This window comes from Cololabis saira, chromosome 6 (genome assembly GCF_033807715.1).
Source record: "Cololabis saira isolate AMF1-May2022 chromosome 6, fColSai1.1, whole genome shotgun sequence".
Classification (NCBI taxonomy): Eukaryota; Metazoa; Chordata; class Actinopteri; order Beloniformes; family Belonidae; genus Cololabis; species Cololabis saira.
Genome location: NC_084592.1, coordinates 37,079,799 through 37,102,217, shown reverse-complemented (window position 1 = coordinate 37,102,217; position 22,419 = coordinate 37,079,799). Strand labels below are relative to the sequence as shown.

General features: G+C 43.5%; 1 protein-coding gene across 1 annotated transcript in view; it reads left to right on the top strand.

Moving 5' to 3' along the window:
* efnb2a (ephrin-B2a) overlaps positions 1-4,038 on the top strand; it is a 32,734-nt gene extending 28,696 nt beyond the window's left edge. The window contains exon 5 of the mRNA XM_061724075.1: positions 280-4,038. Within this exon, the coding sequence (XP_061580059.1) occupies positions 280-686 (407 nt within the window). The 3' untranslated portion in view covers positions 687-4,038. The remainder of the gene's footprint in view (positions 1-279) is intronic.
* Positions 4,039-22,419: the final 18,381 nt, after the last annotated feature.

Below are 22,419 nucleotides of genomic sequence, written 5' to 3'. Positions count from 1 at the left end.
TGGTGCACAATGTGACGTTCTGAAGCTTAAATCTCCGTTTTCCTCCGTTTTCCTCCGTTTTCCTCTGTTTAGACGCAAACGTGAAAACTGAGTTTTTGAAAATCTCCACTTTGGCCGGAGTTTTCAGAAATGATCGTTTTTGGGGGCTTTGAGCTGCGTTTTCGTGTAAACGAACGGCCAAAACGCATGAAAACGCCTCCGTTTTTGCCCCGTGTAAACGGGGCCTGAGAATGAAAACGCTGTCGCTGAACTCGCACTTCCGTCTCTCTGCCCCCTCAGGTTCTGCTCCCAGAGAAAGCATCGACGACGGAAATGGCGGAAAGTCGTCCGGCGCCATCGGCTCCGAGGTGGCCATCTTCGTCGGGATCGCCTCGGGCAGCGTCATCTTCATCATCATCATCATCATGCTGGTCCTGCTGCTGCTAAAGTATCGAAGGCGGCACCGCAAGCACTCGCCGCAGCACGCCACCACGCTGTCTCTAAGCACCTTGGCCACGCCCAAGCGGAGCGGAGGCGGCGGCAACAACAACGGCTCGGAGCCCAGCGACATCATCATCCCGCTCAGGACTGCCGACAGCGTCTTCTGCCCTCATTATGAGAAGGTCAGCGGCGACTACGGACACCCGGTCTACATCGTTCAGGAGATGCCGCCCCAGAGCCCGGCCAACATCTACTACAAGGTCTGAGACGGAGCCGTTGGACTGCAGGACGTGGATCTAACTGCAGGAGGGCGGAGTTTTGGTTTGGGCAAGTGCCGCCGGCACACCCGCAAACGAACTCTCCGGCTCTCTCTCTCTCTGTCTCGCTCTGTCGACTCCTCCTCCTTTCTTCTGATGTTTTGTCACTGTTTTTTTTTCCTTTTTCGAAGTTTGCTGATACCTTGTGGCTCTGATTCGGTCGCGGTCGGTGCAGATGGGACGAGTAGAGGGGCGTAGCCGCTGCCGCTCTGGCGGGAGCGTCTCTGGCTTGTCTCCGCTGCAGCCGGCAGGTCCTTTTCGTTTGGGACGGACGGACGTTTGGATTTAAAAGCTCTGAAAGGGGCTAAAGGAGGAAGTTTAAGAGACACAGACGGAGTGATGACGAGAGCGAAAGCAGGAAGTGGGCTGACTGTGAACCCCCCCCCGCCCCACACTGAGGCTCACCGGCCTGTGAGACTGTGGATTTAGCAGCTGGATGAGGGCGGAGCCGACTGGAGTCGTACTCCCGCCCTCTCTGGGACTCGTCCCCAGTGACTCACCCATTCACCTCGCAACCCACATGCTCACATCACACACACACATTCACCCACAGACACGCCCACAGACACGCCCACGGACCGGTGTGAAGTGTTTTACGTGTCGCTCACGTCATTTCTCGGATGCAGAATGTCCTCGCATCGCTCATCTCAGATGTTACTTGAACATTCTACGAAAACAATGGATTCCTCTTTTGTTTCTCAAGATTTATTGGTCTTTTTTTATTATTATATCTGGTTTTTATAGTTCAGATGCAGATGGAGGTTTTGTTTTACCCTAGCTGAAGCTATCCCCGCCCCGGGTGGCTCTCTGGGTGGCAGAGTGCAAGGGTGCAGGAGAGGCAGATCTGCATAGTGGAGGACCTTTTTCTTACTTAGCGGCACTTTTAACCCCCCGTCCCTGTTTTCTTTGGTACCTCTGCTCCTCTCAGCGGTCCACAGAGATGGGAGAGCAGCGGCGTCCCGTCGAGAGTAGCGAGGGCTCGCCTCTCCGCCGCTTCTGGCACATGGAGAGCGGAAGGGGCATCAAGGATCCCGGCTCGCCTTACTACTGTTTTTGTTTTGTTTGATCAGGTGAAGAAGAGGTCAAAGATCTAGTGGAGGTTATGGTAGCTGGCTGAAGCAGCACTAGGTACTGTGATGTTTACCCCCCGTGGGGTCCGGTGATGGTCGAGGGCCCCTGAAGGCCCCAAATCAGCGTGACAGGTGCTCTCCTATTCCTCTTTCTCTTGTTGTGTAAAGCACAGGGAACTCTATTACATTTCCACCGTTTCTCCATCCTGTCTCCATTAGCATTTCTTTTTTCATCAGTCTTTTTTTTTTTTTACACTAAATAGATTTACAAAGGACAATGAAAATATGAAAAAGAAAAAAATGAGATGATAAGCAAGATTTATTTATGATAGACACATAGAGCACAGGTGCTGTCAGACGGTATGGAGGAGAAGAAGAAGTGATGTTAATATATAATTGTTTAAATGCACATTATGCAATCTAGGTTTTTGATGGTTTGACGTTCAAAAACCTACGCTCATGAAAACCAGACTACACTTAGTCATGTTTTCTAGAGCCCCCCCCACGCTCGCACAGCTCAGCCCTGGGAACGAGGGGAGGGCAGTCTAGGTTGTGTCACCCCCCCCAAAAAAGACAAATATAAATGTTTCTCTTTTTTTTGGCATGAACGAGGGCAGAGTAGCTGTGTCCACCACTTCTCCCAAAGGAACGCCCCCGTTCTCCTCCCCATGTTTTCTGTGTGCTTTGTGTTTGTGCATTTCAGCGACTTCATTGAGGTCCTAACGGCGAGATGGACCCCCCCCCCCTCCATCCCCCGACCATTTCTCCACATCTTCATTTATTCATGAATTATATCAAATTTCACTGAAAAGCCAAGCCTTGTCTGATCTGAGGTTTGTACCTCTGAGAGGCTACAAAATCTGCAAATATGCAATTCTTATTTATTTTTTTAATCGATTCTGAGAGAAAAAAAAATTACAATGGAAAGTGTTCTTAACCACTGAAAGATGTAACAAGAAACCGACGACACAAGACTAGCAAACTATGTCACATGAGTCTGCTGTTAGCTTCTGATTTCCTGCATTATTTGAACTTCTCTGTTTTGACTATGTGCCGTAGTACAAACTGTGAAAATGAAACCATTAAAGAGCATATGTAACACGACTGAAAAGGTCGGCCTGTTTAAGGTGGAAAACACACACACATGCACACACACACACACACACACACACATACACTACAGAGAAATGGCTATTTAGTTGCTGTCTGTCTGCGGCAGAATATGACAATCTTATTAGTTTCTTTGAATCTGGCGTCCTTCTCTGAGCCGCTGTGCAACTAAACTCTCCCAGCATCGGCCGGGTTGGTCCAGCCGGGTCGGATGTGTTGCAGCGATGCTGCGAGAGTCTCGGCGCACCGGGGCCGCGAGAAGCTCGTCAGGCGACTGTAAAATGCCTTGCTCGTATGGTCAGCCCTCGGTCACTTGACTCAGTAATTTTGCACCGTACTTCTGTAGGTAAGAAACTGTAAATACGTCCATGTTTGTATCGTATCTGGATCCTGGGTTGTTACAATAGCCTTACTCACCTTTGTAGGAAAGTCAACCAGAGTAAACAAGCATACGGATGAAGTGGAACACACCTCAGTAAAACAGAGCATACTACTTTTTTGGTAAATAGCTTATGTAAATATTGACCAGAAACCCCCCCCACCCTCCCAAAAAAAAAAATAAAAAAATCAAACAAAAAAAACAAACATTTTTTATAAACTCTTAAAGTAAGATGTTTTGTATAAAAATTTGAATTTTTTGCTATGTATTTTAGCTAGCGCTCAATGGAAAGCCCGTGTCCTCCCCACTCCCCCCTCCCCCGTTTTGCACTGTTTCCATGGAAATTTGGTTCAAAAAAGACAAAAGAGAGAGAAAAGTTGCCAAACCGACTGCTGCATATTTGTGCCATAAGTGTGTACCATAAATATTTATTGAATTAGTTTGGTTTTTTTCTTTCGTTTATGTTGATAAGTTTATTTCGGTCCGGTTTGTAAGTGACAGTATTATATTTGCATCGTTTGTCGTCTCCCCTGGTTTTCTTTGGTCATGTCATGGTTTCCGGGCAGCTGTAGCCCTCCCCACTCCCCGGTTCCTCGCAGTATAAGAAGGCCAGGCTGCAAAAAAAAAAAAAAGTGGTTTTAAAATTAAAACATTTTAATTAAGTTCAAAGTGAGGATAAATGACACACATTCCACCAGTCTGTTACAAACTGAAAATGTTTTTCAATAAAATGTTTTTCCTATGGAGATGCTGTTGCTGTTTTGTGTTTTTTTCACTGCTTATCTCAGGTATTATTAGGGTTGCAAAATTCCGGGAATTTTCAAAGTTGGAAACTTTCCATGGGAATTAACGGGAATATATGGGAATTAACGGGAATTAACGGGAATAAATAAGAAATTTACAGAATTGAAGGTTGGCCCTTAACAGGGAACTTAAATATAGTTGGGGGAAATATATTGTAGCATAGTCTTGGCTAAAACTTTTAGCCAAGCCAGATTTAATGCAAGTACACTCCTCAATCACATGCACACAGCACATTGACTATTGAAGCCACACATTTGAGCCCACGGACTATATAAAGTCAAGTAAGTTTTGATAATATTATGGGGTAAATATATTTGATCTATAGTGGTATTAATGTTTAACTTGCAAATATTAAATAAAAATGTATTAACACAGTAGCTAGCTAGCTGGTAAGTTAGGTGCTAATGTTTGGATATGATACAGTTTGTTTAAATTACCCCCAATTTCCAGTTAATTCCCAATAATTCCCATAAATTCCCATAATTCCCATAATTCCCAGGGAAAGTTTCCAATTTGGAATATTTCCAAAATTCCCCAGCTTAACTTCCCATGGAAAGTTTCCAGAAATTTACCGGAAATTTTCCACCCCTTTGCAACCCTAGGTATTATTAACTCATTTAAATTATTACTGACTGACAGCTCCAAAACTCTGACTCTAACAGAAAGCAGGGGTTCAGAGCTCCAGGGTCATGTGACATTACTGACTCAGACAGAAGTGGATTTCAAACTTCCATGTTTCACCTTTTCCAACATTTGCTTTACTTTTGCGTAGGTACAAAAAAAGCACAAAAAAAGATGCACACACCCCATAAAAGTGAGGTGTGTGGCAAGTGGCTGATCCCGCCCCCTAGTAACCAGCTGCTTTGAACAGAGCTGGAAACTAGCTATTTTTACTACATCTCTGCAGCACTTTGATTTGAACATACCACAGAAATGTTATTATTACTTAAAAAAGTTTAGTCAACTTGTGAGAAACGGGTTTAACATGTCTCCTTTAAATGCATCCCCACTAGCTATTCCCCACTAGCTATTTCCCACTAGCTATTCCCCACTAGTATTCATAATTTTTGTCATGACGCACATTGAGCCCTCCTGCATTCTTTTTGTTTTATCAAAGGCAGGAACCACAAATCTTAAACAGCACGCACCAAGTCTGAAACTGTGATTCAGTGGGTTCAGAGGTGCATGGTTCTGTGACATCACAGAATGATCCAGTTTCCTCATCTTTAACCCCACCCTCTCTCACATCTCTGCAGTTTCTGCACCTCTCAGTGGGAAAGATTTGGAGTCAAGAGTGACTCGTTAAAAGCCACTGCTATGGGCAGAGCTGCAAGGACGAGGATGAAGAGCGAGCTTCTGCGCCGAATTCCTGTTGCTTTGTCCACACCATGTAACAGACGTCTTTTCAAGATCTCAAGGATTTGTCTGATTTTTTTTTCTTAAAGGGCATAACATGCCTCCTTTAAAGCACATGTGCATACTTATTGCATTACCTCTTGGAAACTGGATTAGAGGGATATTTGAGCAATTTTATATTCAGAGGTAGGATTTAGTTCTGCTTACTGACTCAACTCAAAGTTCGCAATGTCCAAGAGTTGCGACTTGCAACATTAATCAACAAAACCCAACATGTGACTGGCTCTGACTAACAAATCTTAAATCTGAGACACTTATCTGTGACACATCATGCATGACCTATTTTCAGTTGTGGGTTTTTCACTTGTCTCATCAGTCAGGACCTGGGCGACGCAGGCACAGCCCTGCAAACATTAGTCCCTGTCTTTGGCTGTTTGAGTTCCCCAACGTTCTATCCTAGGACCCCTCCTGTTTAACATCTACATGCCTCCGCTAGCTTAGATGATAATAAACAATAAGATATGTTACCATAACTAGTAGATGACACATAACTTTACACTACAATGTCACCAAGGGACAATGAGCCTATACAATTGTTGAGTAGATGCAATAAAGAGAACAAATCAGTGAGGGAAACCTGAAGTCTTTGGACCAAAAGAAGAGCATTTAAGAGTCAGCACAAAGCTTGAGGTATCACAGCTACAAACCACTGATGAGGTTTAAAATCTGGGTGTAGTCATGGACTCAGACCTGAACTTTCAGAGACATTAATGGCCCTTTTGCACTAGTCCTGTCGGCCCGACTCGGCTCGTCACGCCTCTACCCGTTTTGTCCCCGTTTGTTTTTCCACGGCCAGGTGAGAAGTGGGGGGGTTGGGGTGAAGCTGCTGTGACGTACTTGATTGCGCAACCGCTTTTTTCATGTCGGCGCTGATCAGAAATCAGCTGGAGCCGCGAGCGGCTGAGAGTAAAACAGCCCGTCTACATCCCTTTTTTAATTCTCTCCTCAGCCGCCAGGTTTATGAACATCTGCACCTCAGAGTTGGATCACCAAACAGACGTTTTGCGCTTTATAATAAAATCGCCGCGAGCCGCCAATCGCTCTCGCGCTGACTCCCGCTTCCTGATTCAAACGTCTGACGGCCCCGCCCCCCGACCAATCGGTGGCGAGGAGGGCGGTGACCTCAGAAATAGTCCCGGCTCAGCCCGGATAGAACCTCGCCAGAATGGTTACAGAAAAAGTATCGGCTTGGAGCGGCTCTACCCGTCTCAGCCCCTAGTGCAAAAGCCCAAGACGGGGCCGTGGCGGGTAGAACCGAGCAGAGGCGGGACTAGTGCGAAAGGGCCATAAAACAATTACAAAGTCGGCCTTCAATCACCCGAAGAACATCTCCAGGATCAAAGGACTAATGGCTCAGCAGGATCTTGAAGAACTCATCCATGCGTTTATTGTCAGTGGATTTGATCACTGCAACAGTGTCTTCACACGTTTCCCTAAAAAGTCAATCAGACAGCTACAGCTGATCCAGAATGCTGCTACCCGGGTTCTCACCACAACTAAAAAACCACAGCACTCCAGTTCTGAAGTCCTTGCACTGGCTTACACTATACGTCTGTCAGTTTATGAATCACTGAATGGTTTAGGACCAAAATACACCAGATACTTGTTGCCATAGCAACCATCCAGACCTCTCAGGTCTTTGGTTCAGGTCTGCTCTGTGTCTCCTGGGGCTGAATGTATGGAGACTTTGTATCAAGCAATTCATTTCTTTCTAATATGAATGATTGACAGTCGGCTCAGCCAATGGCTGCCTGTTATCACTTCCTCATCAGTTAACGTCACGCTGTCGCATTTTGCAGAGCAACCTCCCATTTGTATGAACATCGACTAGACGCAACGGTCAAGCTTGATTTCACCGTTGAGTCGACAAATGAACCAGTATATATCCCGCTGGAAAAGTTCTGCAGCGAATGCTCTGCAGATAAGTTAACAGTGCAGTGGGCATGTTCCCGTCGACTTGCTGAGCAGCATGACTGTGAAGAAAAACAGAAAAACTTCAGTACCAGTCTTCAGAAACCAGTGGGTCACGTGACAGAACGCTTGTTTTATATGGAGTACAGGAAAGGCGGAGGAGAAACACACAACTCATGGTGATCCAAAACTAACCCTGAAAAACGTCCTGCAGAACATGAGAACCTCATGTTATTCTGGTTCGTTTTTGGTAAACAAAGGCCATATTTGTATATTGGTCACCTGTTGGATTTGACTAATACCAAGACCTGATTTGATCAGATGATTGTTCTAAATGTTTTTAAAAGCGGGGGTGCTACCTTTTGCTCATGGCTGTATAGGGATGGGAATTGAGAACCGGGTCTTGTTGAGAACCGGTTCCCTGTGTTTCAATTCCTTGGAATCGTTTGCCTTTTTCGCAAACGATTCCCTTATCGATTCCAGTGGGCGCGAATTACGTCACCAAGCACGTTGCGCAACGTGCGCATTCACGCCCAGCAGGAAAACACGGGGACAAAGCAGCATAAACGCTCGAAAGTTTGGTTACATTTTACCAAAAAGGATGACAACAGGGCGACAATTCTTGCAATGTGGACATTTTAACAAAGGGGGGAAACTGTTAGGACTCGGCCAGCTGATGGCCTGGGAGAGCGGAGTCAGCCTGCGTGTGGTAAGGCTGATTTATGGTTCCGCGTTAAATCGACGCAGAGCATACGGCGTAGGGTTCGCGGCTACACGCATCGTACGGCGTACCTTACGCCGAGGGCTCTGCGTCGATTTAACGCGGAACCATAATTCATGCTTTAGCAGAGCTGCGCTCTCGGCCACGCGGACGTGCCTGCCGCTCCGGCGGACAGCAGAGCTCCTGACACAGCTGCAGCTCATCAGCTCATCTATGGAGAAGTTAAAGAGCATCTACCGCTAGATTCTCCTTTCATCAAGGCAGGGAGGAGTATCAGGCCAGAATAGATGAATGTTACCAGCAGTGACTAAGTTTGTAGTGTTGAACATGTTACTGGACATTCTTGTGCAATTGCTACAAAATCATTTGTTGTTTTTAGTTAATTTCTACAGAAGAATATTTATTTTATTATTATTTTATATTAAATACATATTTTACTGTATATTACAAATCATTTCGTGGGGACCCCTGGCACCATCGAGGAGCCCAAGGCTGGGGGCATCTTAAGACCTCACTTATATTGTTTTGTCTTTGAACAAAAAAGATCAGAGAAACAAAGAAATTGAAACAAAGAAACAATTTTAGTATCAACTTTGTTTTATTAAAACAAAGTTGATACTAAATTTGTTTCTTTTCCTTTTTTCCAAATGAGAATCGATAAGAGAATCGATAAAGAATCGAATCGTTAAGCAGAATCGAAAATGGAATCGGAATCGAAAAAATCTTATCAATTCCCATCCCTATGGCTGTATGAGGTGCCTTAACTGGCCTGTGAGCTTACAGCTGCACGATGTTCCTGGTTCTGTTATAGTGTGCCGCCCTTCTCGTGAAACTTTAATGGTGCTCCAACACACACAGGGCTCAAATCTCAGCTGCAGGTCTATTCCTATGGGCGGTGACAAACCAGATACCCTTGAAAGCACTGTCCCAATGAGCCCTTCATATTCTACAACACTGATGAAAACACAGTAAATACTTTGGATCATTAGTAAAGGTGTGCCTCCTGTGCGTAGCAACTCTCTGTTGCTGTAACATGGAAATAGTGATTACAGGATCACGTTTCTTGTCCGTGGGATGGTGGTTACTCCATGAAACACAGGGAAGAAGCGCAGAGCCAAATGATCGCTAAGCCAGTGAGTCAGTCTTGTTTTTTTGGCCAGTGTATCCAGGAAACCAGCCTGCATAACTAGCCATGCTGCCAGTGAGTCAGGAGGACGACCTGCCAAAACACAGCAGGCGGGCATCCCTTCCATTACAGCAGGCTGGTAACAGCCAGCCAGCCACCAAATCAGCTCATCACCACGGCTTTCTGCTCAGCCAACGAGTCGGGATGTGGAGCTACAGAAAAGATTATAGCTGCGACAGCCAAGCAGCCAGCTCGCCAGCTTCCTTAGCCAAGTCCAGTAGATTAGGATGTCAGATTCTTGGCTTCATGTCCTCGTCAACGCCAGGTCATGGAGTCTGTATTTGTTTTCTGTTGAGGCTGAAGACCCGCTGGAGATGAGATGAAAACCCATCGTGCAACCTGAAAAGATCTGGTGTACGGAAAGATAAAAGTATGAGTTTGAAACTCTGCCCCGAGGCCACACCTTTGCTCCGACTGCTGCTCGTGTGGGTACACTCAGCTGCTGCATGATGAGGATATAAACATAATAATTTCCATGATTTTAGGAGCCAACCAAGAACCAGAAACCTCTGATGGAACACCGACTCCAGCAGCCGTGGAACTTTTACTCTGTTGTTGATCAGTAATTTGAGAATGTTAGGGGTTTTATTTAATTTTATGGTGAATCTAATAACCCAAAATAAACCGTGTGGCATGCGTGTAGTCACTATGGATACGGCAGATGTGGAATAAAACTCAACGAGAGCTTAAAACGTGACCTAAATGAATCAAGATGAAAAAGGTTGTGGTAAATATAACTATTTAGCAAGAATCATATCAACCAATCATGCCTTCAGAGTATTGAACAGTTTGATGCCAGCTTTGCTCCTCTTTTACTTGTATAGCTTGGATGGATGACCTTTCCTCCTCATCTCTGCTGGACTTCAGTTCCGGGGCCAGATCGTAACTGATGGAGGTCCAGTCGTGCCGCGCCTGTGCTCTGAGCTGGTCGCATTTGTGTCCAGCTGGTTTTGAGCAACGATCGCAGGATGTCAGTGGGGTTAAGGAGTTTAAAGGCCACGAATCCAAAAATTGAATGCCATGATCTCTGAGACACGTTACCTTTCATCTTGTTACATGATGTTGGACATGGTGTCATCGTCACGACATTTCCAAACTGGTCCGAGACTGTTGAGGAGTGGCTGCTGGAGGACAGTTTGATGCCGTTCTTTCTTCGTGGCGTTGGTCTTTGGTAGGATAGTAAGTGGAACCACTCGCTCAGATGAAAGGTAACACCAACCATGCATGGCCTCCGGATGTGTTACTGTTGGCGTGACACAGGGTGCATAGTGTTATTCATGGATTTTCCATTATTCCCGAGCACCTGGAAGGAGGCTTCAGCTGAATAAATAACTGCATTTTTCCTGTGCTTTCTAATTTTTCTACACTTAGTTTTTTTTTTCTCCCCAGATCTTAATCCCATTGAGAACCTGCGATCACTCCTCAAAAAGCAGGTTGACAAGCACAAAATTACAAATTGTGATCCACTGAGGATGTTAATAGAACATGAACAGATCTCCATTGCTGGGATCTGGACCAGACACTGATATCCAGCATGCCAGTGTTCGGTGCATCACTCGTGACACTGTAAAGAATAATTCTAATGTATTTGGCAATAAAAGCAAGTTAAACTTATGAATGTATATAAATGATCTGGACACGAGTGGAAAAAACTCGCTGTAAGAGTACTGAAGCAGCACAGTTTGCAAATTTGTATTTCTGACAAAATGTTTGGTTATTTTTTATTTTATTTTTTTTTTCAAATGTATTTATTGAATTTCCACAGACATAACAACATGGCATATCAAATACAGGGTTGGTATGACGTCTGTAGTGGGAAGCACAGCTTCGTCCCTCCAACCCAACCCTAACCCAACCACCCCCCATCCCTACCGAGTCAAAATCAACATTAGTCAGAAAAATACTTGGGCTCAAAAGAAAAATATCTAAATAATAAACAAAAAATACATTAATACATTAAATAAGTGAATAAATACATGAATAAATGAATTAACAAAATATCTACTCACCGAAACAAAATTGGATACAAAGAGAGAGATTAAGGAAGAAAGAGGAAAGAGGGATTTTCTCTTTCCTGCAGATTCCCCCTAGGAAGTATCTTCAGTGTCTGGTGCAATAGTAAGATTATTAGCCACATAGGTTAGCAGGGGACTCCAGGTATCATGGAAGGGTTCAAGAGAGCCCTTCTGTAGGAATCTTAACTTTTCAAGTTGTATGCAGGGTAAAACTTGTCTTATCCAGCCATCATGTTATGGAGGGGAAGTCAGTTTCCATTTTAATAGGATGGAACGTCTGGCTAATAAAGTAGTGAAGGCAATGACACGCCGCATTGTTTTAGGCAAATTATCAGATGGAGAAAGATCAAAAATAGCCGTCAGGGGGTTGGGATCTAAATTTAAGCTAAGGGCACATCCAAGTGTTTTAAAAATATTGGACCAGAAGTCTGTCAGTCTCGGGCATGTCCAAAACATGTGTATGTGATCAGCGGGAATCTGCTTACAGCGGTTACAAGCATTGTTCTGATTTGGAAATATGTAAACCAGCCTGGCATTAGTGAAATGAACTTTATGAATCACCTTGCATTGCAAAAGGCCATGCCTTGCGCATATAGAAGAGGATTGGTCTAAAGTTAAGATGTCACTGGCTGTCTGATATCTTTAAACCCAAGTCATGCTCCCATGAGCCTTTCAAAGTCTGTGTTTGTTGTATTTAAGGGATCTATTTTCCTATATATAATGGATATTAGTCATTTCTGGTCAAAGTCCAAGGTAATAAATTCATCGGTTGGGGAAATATGGACAGTTTTTGAATGAAATGTCTTATTCGTAAGAAACAGAAAAGATAACTGTTGGGCATGTTATGTTTAGTTGACAGGGATGAAAAAGATGAAAAATCCCCTTTCTCATATAGGTCAGCCAGAGTTCGAAGGCCATTGGTTGTCCACTGGCGGAAGGCCAGCTCAGAGCCAGAAGGAAGAAATATTTATTGTTATTGTTCGGAACGGGCACACAGGTCGAAGCCCTGTGTAGTCCACACTGTTTTCCCATGTTTGGTTATTTTTCAGCTTTGTTGCGACGGCTGAATTACCAACTAACTCTGACTCTGACGGTTAAACCGAGGTGCTGTTCGATCATAAATCCCGGAGACAAAGCTTGAAGGCAGAGGCGGCTTTAAATGCAGCGGACGGTGTATTTTTGTGTTTATACAGTGGGGTAAAAAAAGTATTTAGTCAGCCACCAATTGTGCAAGTTTTCCCACTTAAAAAGATGAGAGAGGCCTGTACTTTTCATCATAGGTATATCTCAACTATGAGAGACAGAATGGGGGGAAAGAATCTGGGAAATCACATTGTAGGATTTTTACTGAATTAACTGGTAAATTCTTTGGTAAAATAAATATTTGGTCACCTACAAACAATCAAGATTTCTGGTTTTCACAGACCTGTAACTTCTTCTTTAAGAGGCTCCTCTGTCCTCCACTCGTTACCTGTATTAATGGCACCTGTTTTAACTGGTTATCTGTAAAAAAGACACCTGTCCACAACCTCAAACAGTCACACTCCAAACTCCACTATGGCCAAGAACAAAGAGCTGTCAAAGGACGTGAGAAACAAAATTGTAGACCTGCACCAGGCTGGGAAGAATCTGCAATAGGTGACAGCTTGGTGTGAAGAAATCAACTGTGGGAGCAATTATTAGAAAATGGAAGACATACAAGACCACGGATAATCTCCCTCCATCTGGGACTCCAAGATCTCACCCCGTGGGGTAAAAATTATCACAAGAACGGTGAGTTAAAATCCCGGATCCACACATGGGACCTAGTGAATGACCTGCAGAGCTGGGACCAAAGTAACAAAGGTTCCATCAGTAAGACACTACACCGCCAGGGACTCAGATCCTGCAGTGCCAGACGTGTCCCCCTCCTTAAGCCAGTACATGTCCAGGCCTGTCTGAAGTTTGCTAGAGAGCATTTGGATGATGCAGAAGAGGATTGGGAGAATGTTATATGGTCAGATGAAACCAAAATAGAACTTTTTGGTAGAAACACAACTTGTCGTGTTTGGAGGAGAAAGAAAGCTGAGTTGCATCCAAAGAACACCAAACCTACTGTGGAGCATGGGGATGGAAACATCATGCTTAAGGGATGTTTTTCTGCAGAGGGACCAGGACGACTGTAAGGGAAAGAATGAATGAGGCCATGTATCATGAGATTTTGAGTGAAAACCTCGTTCCATCAGCAGGGCATTGAAGATGAAACGTGGCTGGGTCTTTCAGCGCGACAATGATCCCAAACACATCGCCCAGGCAACAAAGGAGTGGCTTTTTAAGAAACATTTCAAGGTCCTGGAGTGGCCTAGCCAGTCTCCAGATCTCAACCCCATAGAAAATCTTTGGAGGAAGTTGAAAGTCTGTGTTTCCCAGCGACAGCCCCAAAACATCACTGCTCTAGAGGAGATCTGCATGGAGGAACGGGTCAAAATACCAGCAGCAGTTTGTGAAAACCTTGTGAAGACTTACAGAAAACATTTGACCTCTGTCATTGCCAACAAAGGGTATATAACAAAGTATTGAGACTAAATACTTATTTTCCACTATAATTTGCAAATACATTCTTTAAATATCAGACAATGTGATTGTCTCGATTTTTTTCTTTTTCATTTTGTCTCTCATAGTTGAGATATACATGAAAATTAGAGGCCTCTCTTATCTTTTTAAGTGGGAGAACTTGCACGACTGGTCTCCGACTAAATACGTTTTTGCCCCACTGTAATTTGATGTGGTGTTTCCTTCTGAAGTTTCCTGTTTTAAATTGAAATATTCCTAAACCTAACTGAGTAACGTTGCGCTTCCTCAATTTAGTGTTATAATTCAGACTCGTCTGAACCCTGTCAAGTCTGAAGGAAACTGTGCTGCCTAAAACTAGTGAATCCTTTTATTTCAAAAAGGAACATTTTCACATGACTAATAAAGCAGTTCCAGTGCCTTCCTACAACCAGAACATTGTTGTGCCTCAACCTAAAAACGTAGTGACCTTTCAATCTGACCATGGTGGTCAGGTCTTCCAAGGCCTGAACCCTTTCCTCCCAAAATCTTTCCAAGTATTCAGAGTGTTTACTGTACATGTAACCAGGCAACCATGTTTCCCAAACATGAAAGAGGTTTGTATTTTAGGTTGGAACGCCATCTTTCCCTAAACTTTGCCAAATGGTTAATTTTAGCAAATGACGGGCAGTTTTAGTCCCTAAATGTAACCGGGACACTGCCGCCTAAACACAAAGAAAGAAGCACCACATGGAAGAACGAAGGAGGATGCAGCAAATTAACAAAAACAACGATGATTTCAAACACTAACCTCCCGTTTACAGGTGGCCTGACCTTCCTCCACCTCCCTCCAAGTTACCGCAGAGGACCTTTTCTCTTATTTGCGAATAAAACCCTCCAGAAATTAATTTTCCGTCTGCTTGTGCGTATCCCTCTGAAGCCAGGTTCTTTGACAAATGGCAGCAAATGAGGTTGAGGAAATGAAAACGAGAATGAGAAATGAATGGGCTCTGCATGTCAGCCTGGCTCTTTGGGCTGCCAGATCTAAACTGTGAGGCTGCAAATGTAAAAAAGGCTGCTTGATTAGTCCTGAGTGAACCAAAATGGTTACGATCTGCAGGAAAAAAATCCCTAATGGAAGCCTGCAAGCTATAAAGCACTCGCCATGTTGTTTTTTTCCCTGTTTCATCATTATCCAATATACCCTTCATTTTCTGCCGCCTCTGCAACAAGTATTAGATATTAAAGCCACTGGCTATATATTCATCATTTCTAACCACATTGTCTTCAGCGTCTCGTGTTTATGAGGCCGCAGCTGAGAACAAAAATGTCTTCATGATGGCGGAGTTTAACTTGAAAAAAGTGCTGTCTGGGAGACCAGGACAGAAAAAAAGGGAAGAATAAATAAGCAGAAAAAACAAAATGTGAGTCTCAAATCGCTCTGCTCGCTCATGGTGGTCTAACATTTGCCATCTCCTTGCATCTCACACACACACACACACACACGTTTTGATGAGGAAGAGGAGAGGGGGCGGTGGATGTTTTCCCTATTTAATGTTTCTGTTTTATCTCCCTCGCTTTCATGCGTCGGGCCGCGGCGTGCTGTTGAGAGGCGACGAAGCGTTGCGGGTGTTTAATGGGTTTTTCGTTCTGAGGAGGCAGAAGAGTTTATCATTTGGGAGTAGGCAGGTTTTCAGGCTCTTAACCTCTCCCCGCATGTCTGTAATCTGACATTGTTCAGAGCCGCGGGCCGACTGTCTCGATGCCCAGGAGGCCTCGGTGTCAGCGCTCGTAATGTCTCGGGAGCACAACAACAACACAAACTTTGATTCGGGTGGTCGGAGCGGGAGGAAGCTCCTCTGGAGGCTGCTTCCAGTGCTGACCTGGATGTGTTCAGACTGGGGATTCATCTTGTTCTGAGGGTGAAGAAGAAAAGTGAACTCATCTTTTCATTCTAACTTAACTCCACCCACTGGAGGCGACTGCCCGCCTCCCACTGTGGCGTACGCGGGTGGATGAAGGCCGGCTCTGGCTGCACAGATGAGCTCCGCTGACTTTGTGGTTGATTACTCACTTCATCCCTTACTTCACATGAAAAGGAGGAGCCTGTTCACTTAAATATCATTAAAATCATCAATCCAAACTCCCATGTTCCTCCCACAACACTCCTTACCTGGAGCCACTAGCAAACAAAAGCACTTTAAGTAAATGTTGCATTTTTTTTTTTTTCCTTTAGGTTTTTAATTTTTTTTTTTTCTCTTTTCTCATGTTTTGTTTTGCCAACGCTTGTCGGGGCTCCTACTATAAAACAACAAAAAAGACATTTAAAGAGAAAGGGGAAAAAGGAAGGGGGGGTTAGTCTTACTGTTTTTTTTTGTTTTTTTTTTCCCAAATCTTAATATGTTCATTAGGGAAGGGGAGGAATTTTCTTGGGAAGCATGGCCCTGGATCTTCCCCCCAGGATCTGATGTGCTATAAAATGGGCCGCTAACACACGAATGTCTATGAAGTCTGACAAAATCTCTGATATTTCCCAGCAAGGCCTTTGATCATATGTAGGCTCACAGTCAGACTGCTAGCATTAAAAATAAAATGAGTAGCATCATTATTATTATTTTTATTTATTTATTTTTTTTCCCTTTTTTTTTTTTTTTTTTTTCTTTTTTTTTCTCTTCTTTTCTTTCTTTATATTGTATTTGGTTGTTTTTTCTTGTCTCTGGGTCTGTTGTAAGTGCTGGGTTGGGGATGGGAATGCGGGAGGGATATAAAAAGATGGGAAAAATTAATGGATGGAAGTATTCCCAGTTATTTTGCTTTACTACTGTTGTATAATGTGAAACTATTTCCAATAAAAAAATCATTAAAAAAAAAAAAAGTAAATGTTGCATTTAAATAAACACAAACATGTAAGTGTCCAGCTCAAGTGCAGTTTGAAAGACGGATGAGGAATTTAACCCTGTAGTCGCTGAAGTCGCTGTGGATCTATGTGGAGTTCCAGTTTCCTTCTCCCGTGACTGACCAGTTTATAAAAACTGCCACGGTTCCTGGACCGTCGGCGTTGTCGACGCGCCACTGAGGTATGTGAATACAGCCAACACCTTCATCTAATTAGTGAGCAGTCTGACGACGTGTATAAAAATAGTTTATTTCGCTACATGGTAAGCCACTCCTCTTCCATTTGTCTGACATCCAGCTCCACTCCACTCTTGCAGGAAGTGGCTTTCACAGTAGAAAAGGAAACAAAGGGTTTGAAAACTAAACAAAGGTTCTTTGTAATCTTTGTGACATTAAACTTGTTTAGAAATGATTTTGTGACTCTCTTTTCAGATTGTTTAAAACATCAATTTGTTTTTCTAAAACCTTTGCTTATCTCTTTCTCTCTTGGCATTGTGTTAACACTGAATGTTGCAGACGAGCAAACTAGTACGTATAACTCTTAGTTCTCCAGTTAACAGATCATTAATACGAATATATCTGCTATTTTGTACCTTTGACAATATATCTTTCTCTCCTCTTTCCGCTCTTCATCCTCTCTTTCTGATCTCTCTTTCCCCGCTCTACCCAGCTGGCCTTCAGCATGACGACCCCCCTTATGATCAAGATCCTGGTCCAGGTTTCTTCCCTCTTAAAGGAGAGTTTTTTAGTGTTTATGTAATAATTGATGGGGGCTCATTTTCTGGTCTCTGGAAAGATCCTAGACACAACTTTTATTGTAATAGAAGCTTTATGAATAAAACTGAATTAAAAAAGCCAGTGTCTGCTTTTATAGAGGTTTGTACATTTTCTGATGTTCAATTCATCAAGGGCTGATGAGCAGCACCTGGCTGCTAGTTACTCTCTTAAATCCTATGGACCCAGTAAAGGGGTACTTAGTATTGCCCACATGAGTTATTTTTCTTTCTAGTATCATCTTTGTTAAAAATAGCCCAGTGAAAAAGCTGTTGACCTTGTGTTGAATTTGCTAAAGATCTGACAATAGTTTCATAACACATAAAAACAGAAGTAAGAGAACTGGCTCCTTACATTTAATTCAGTTCACCATAGGAAAAGTGACAATGTGCTACTGGAATAATATTCAGCTTCAAAAGCAGCCGTTGTCGGCAGGGGAGCTGTGTGCTAATTTGCCCAATTTTGACTCAGAAAGCGCAGGCCTGCGGCCCGGTCACCGTCGCATGTCAGCGCAGCTCACCGACAACATTACCAGGATTGCATCAGAGCAGGAGCCGCTCCCTCCCGCTGTCCCTGGCAACGCAGGAGCTGTCACTCACGCTGCTGTCATGGGAGCCTCCATCCCTTGAACTGTCCTGCTGCCGCTGCTGCCAGACTCGCACCAGCATCATCAGAACCATGTCAGTCCCCGGCATAATGGACCCCCGAGGAGCCCCTGCAGGTCCAAAATTCACTGCTCTTGGTTTCTGTCCAAGCTGGGATCCCTCCCTCCCTCCCACCCGCGGTCAAGGAAACATCCTCATGCTGTGGTTGCGGACAGGAAGACCTCGTTTCTGAAAATATACAACAAAATGATCCACATTATGATGGTTGTCATCATGCTGGAAGTGATACCGTCTGATATGGCAGCTTCTGTTATTTCTGCAGGCAGCAAACCCACCGCTGAATTACGTGATGAACCATCCCCGAGTGTTACATTTGATTCAAAGCCTTAAACAAATATGTTTAAAAGTAAATGCATTATAAAGATGAAACCTTTAACCACCCCAGTCCAGAAGCTGGAGCGACACACACTCAAGGCCACTCATCCAGACGTGCTGCTATCTTCAAGGCCTGAGATGCGCTGCAAGTGCGGCTGACAAATAAATGTGTTGGCGCTTCAATAACAAGTTGTTTAAAAAGAACTGGACAAGCTCTTTTATGACATGACTCATTGGTTTTTGAAACCTGATTTTTGAAGTTCAGTTTTTGGACCTATGGGGAACAAAATAACCTATAATTAGTAGGAACACACCTAGGGTAAATCGGAGACCACAACTTAGCTGTTTTAGCTCATGCTTACCCATGGTGCTAACTTAGTGATGATCCAAATCTCCTAGGGTTGCCACCTTTCAGAAATAGAAATAAGGGACGCCCCGATTTCAGCAGCGCAAGAGCCAAAAAAAAAAGCCCCAAAATTTCTAAACTGAATAAAAATGTGTTTATTTTATATGAAAAAACAAAATGCTTTGATTTAAAGTTTAAAGTGCTTTAATAGCATTGAACTTGCATGACTGTACAGACAGACAACCATACTAGCAACTGAAATATCCTCCTATGCTACGTATGTCCACATCAGCCCAGATGTAGAATATAGCCTACAGGTGAAGAATATGGTGTAAAAGTTAACTTATTTAAATAATTCAACTAGAATATGGTGTAAAAGTTAACTTATTTCAATAATTCAACTAGAATATGGTGTAAAAGTTAACTTATTTCAATAATTCAACTAGAATATGGTGTAAAAGTTAATTTATTTCAATAATTCAACTAGAATATGGTGTAAAAGTTAATTTATTTCAATAATTCAACTAGAATATGGTGTAAAAGTTAACTTATTTCAATAATTCAACTAGAATATGGTGTAAAAGTTAATTTATTTCAATAATTCAACTAGCATATGGTGTAAAAGTTAACTTTTTTCAATAATTCAACTAGAATATGGTGTAAAAGTTAATGAAAATACGGTACAAATCGTGTCCCGTATTAGTTCAATACGGGACGCAACATTTTTTTCTCAAATAAAGGACAATTTTACGGGACGGGTGGCAACCCTAAAATCTCCATCTGTCCTTCTTTCAGATGTGTCTTCAGTACTGACATCAGAAAGGGGGACCACGGGATCTAGAGCTAAGGCTAGCTGCTGGGTGGCTCGGAGCCGCTCGCAGCAGCATCAGTCCGACTGCAGACGCGCTTCACACCTTTCGAGTCCAGCGAAGGCGTCCACTGCCCTCTGCACCCACCGAGCTAGCAGCCAGAAGCTTCTCGCCGACGCTGGCCTTTGGTCAGCTGCTCTGAGTAGACCAACTTCATCCCGGGACCCCCTGAGTCCAACCCAGAGTTGGCTGCAGGAGTCTTAACAACATAACATGGCACATGATCTTCAACCTTTTAAACGGGTATACTTGTAATGCAAATTTCCCTGATTCTGTGTCCGTTTGACTGTTATTCTCCCAGCAGGGTTGAACATTATTCCTCAAACTGGAAGACCAAATACAGCCTGAAAAAGTGGGAAATTGTCTGCAGTAATATGATTAATCTGCTAAAAAGGCAATTTTACTAAAAGACTGAATTAAAGATGAAGGTTTCCCTGGTAGTGTAGCACTGTCCGTACCACACACCAGCGAGCCACGGAAACGCCAGATTAAGTCTGTGTGATGGCTCTATTCAAGCCCCGTCTCGGGCTGTGGTGCTTTTAAATGTACAGAGATACAGTGTTGTTGGTGTGCAGCAAAGAGTCCGACTCATCATTCCAAAGTTAATCTCCATCACCTCGGAGAGTCGCGGCGAGGATCATCTCCCAGCATGGAGAAGAAGGGAATTATATTCACGAAGCAGCGGGACTACTTAGCTTTCACTTCCCCGCTTCTGTTGGCCTTTTCTCCCCTGGTCTCTAAAAGTGGATTGACCTTCTTATTTCAGTAGCAGAGTCACCCACTTCTTCCATCTCAGCCTTCCGACTCATTTCCTCTGCCGCCACACACATAATCAGATCCCTTCATAATTTCTTCTTCTACTACCTGTAATGCAAATGGGACAAAGCAGAAAAACAGCCCTTTCAGTGAGATGGCATCTTACTGGAAATAAAATGAGCACAATTATGTTTTTCTTCTCGTCTGAAAAGTTCACAAGTTAGCACCTGCAAGTTAGCGGTCCTAATCATCGTAGCTGTTTGGTCGAATCGTCCTGGCACTGGGAACGAGGTTGAGAACGTCAGCAGCCAGATATCTGTTCACAGCAGAATATCATGTTATGGTTCCTGTTAGCTACTAGTAGAGTTTAAACGACAGAAAGTCACAACAGATTAGTGTAGGTACCTCCGCTTGCACGCAACTTCGACCAGGACCCTGATCACATGCCTGACCAACTAAACTGGTTCCTCTCAATGTGGAGGAGCAGAGGGTCTACTGCCCCTCTGTCTCTGCAGGAAAGTCCAACCCCCCATACAGAGGACCTTCAGTCCATGACCACAGGTGAGGGTTGTAAAATGAACCAACCGCTGAACAGGGAGCATTGGGTTAGACCAGGGGTTGGCAACCCGCGGCTCTAGAGCCGCATACGGCTCTTTAGTGCCGCCCTAGTGGCTCCTGTAGCTTTTTCAAAAATGTTTGACCTTTTTTTTTCTTTTTTTTTTCTTTTTTCCCTTTTTCCTTCATTCTTTCTTTTATTCTTCTTTTTTCCTTTTTTCCTCTTTTTTTGTATTTTTTCCTTGTTTCTCCTTTTTTTCTTCTTTTTTTCTTTTTTTACTTCTATTTTTTTTTTCTTTTTTTTCCTTTTTATTTTCTTCTTCTTTTTTCCCTTTTTCCTTCCTTTTTCCTTTTCCTTTTTAATGTCTTTAATCTTGAAATTTTTACTTTTCTCGACATTTCGACTTTTTTCACAAAAATTCGGACTATTTCCTCGACATTTTGACTTTTTTCTCAAAATTTTGACTTTTTTCTCGACATTTCGCCTTTTTTCTCTGCATTTCGACATTTTTCTCGACATTTCGCCTTTGGCCATTTGCCTTCATTCTAAGGCTTATACAAGACTTTTCATTTTTTGCGGCTCCAGACATATTTGTTTTTTGTGTTTTTGGTCCAATATGGCTCTTTCAACATTTTGGGTTGCCGACCCTTGGGTTAGACCCTAACCCACCACAACAACCGCTGCACCCATCCACCTGCTGATCTCCTGCTCCAATCCTCCCTCACTCTTCCACCGGGGGGAGTGCCTCATCCCAGAGCCGTAGAGGCCAAGGACCCAGATTTGGAGTTGCTGATTCTCATCCCACCTGGAACCGCTCCGGTGAGCGCTGAAGATCACAACCTGATGGGTGGAGGAAGGGGTTCAGTTCGGGGACTTCAGGACAGTGTCTCTGCTCTTTGCAGATGATGTGGTCCCGTTTGATCCATCAGGTTTCTCTGTTGGGTTCACCGACTAGTTTACCTTCAACAAAGCTTAGTGACACAACTGTAAACAAACTATGAGGAGTGTTGAAGCCAGCTGAATAACGTGTTTAGACTGGTTGGTAAGGTTTTCAGATGCCAAGGCTCCCGATAAAATAGTGAAACCTCTGAGAATGAATGAACAACAATGCATCAAATACTTCCCTTTTAATTCATTCTTCTTTGACTATTTAGTTTTTATTCAGTTCTGTACAGTACTGAACTGGACTGCCACTATTTGTGTTTGATGACTGGAAAATTTACCCAACAAATAACAAAGTAAACAAACAGCTCTGACCACTGACATGCTGACCATGAAAAACAACATTTCACGGTCAGTGTTTTAGCTCTCTGATGTCAACCTCCATGACCTGAAGTCTATTTCGGTTTTGAATCCAGGTGGAGT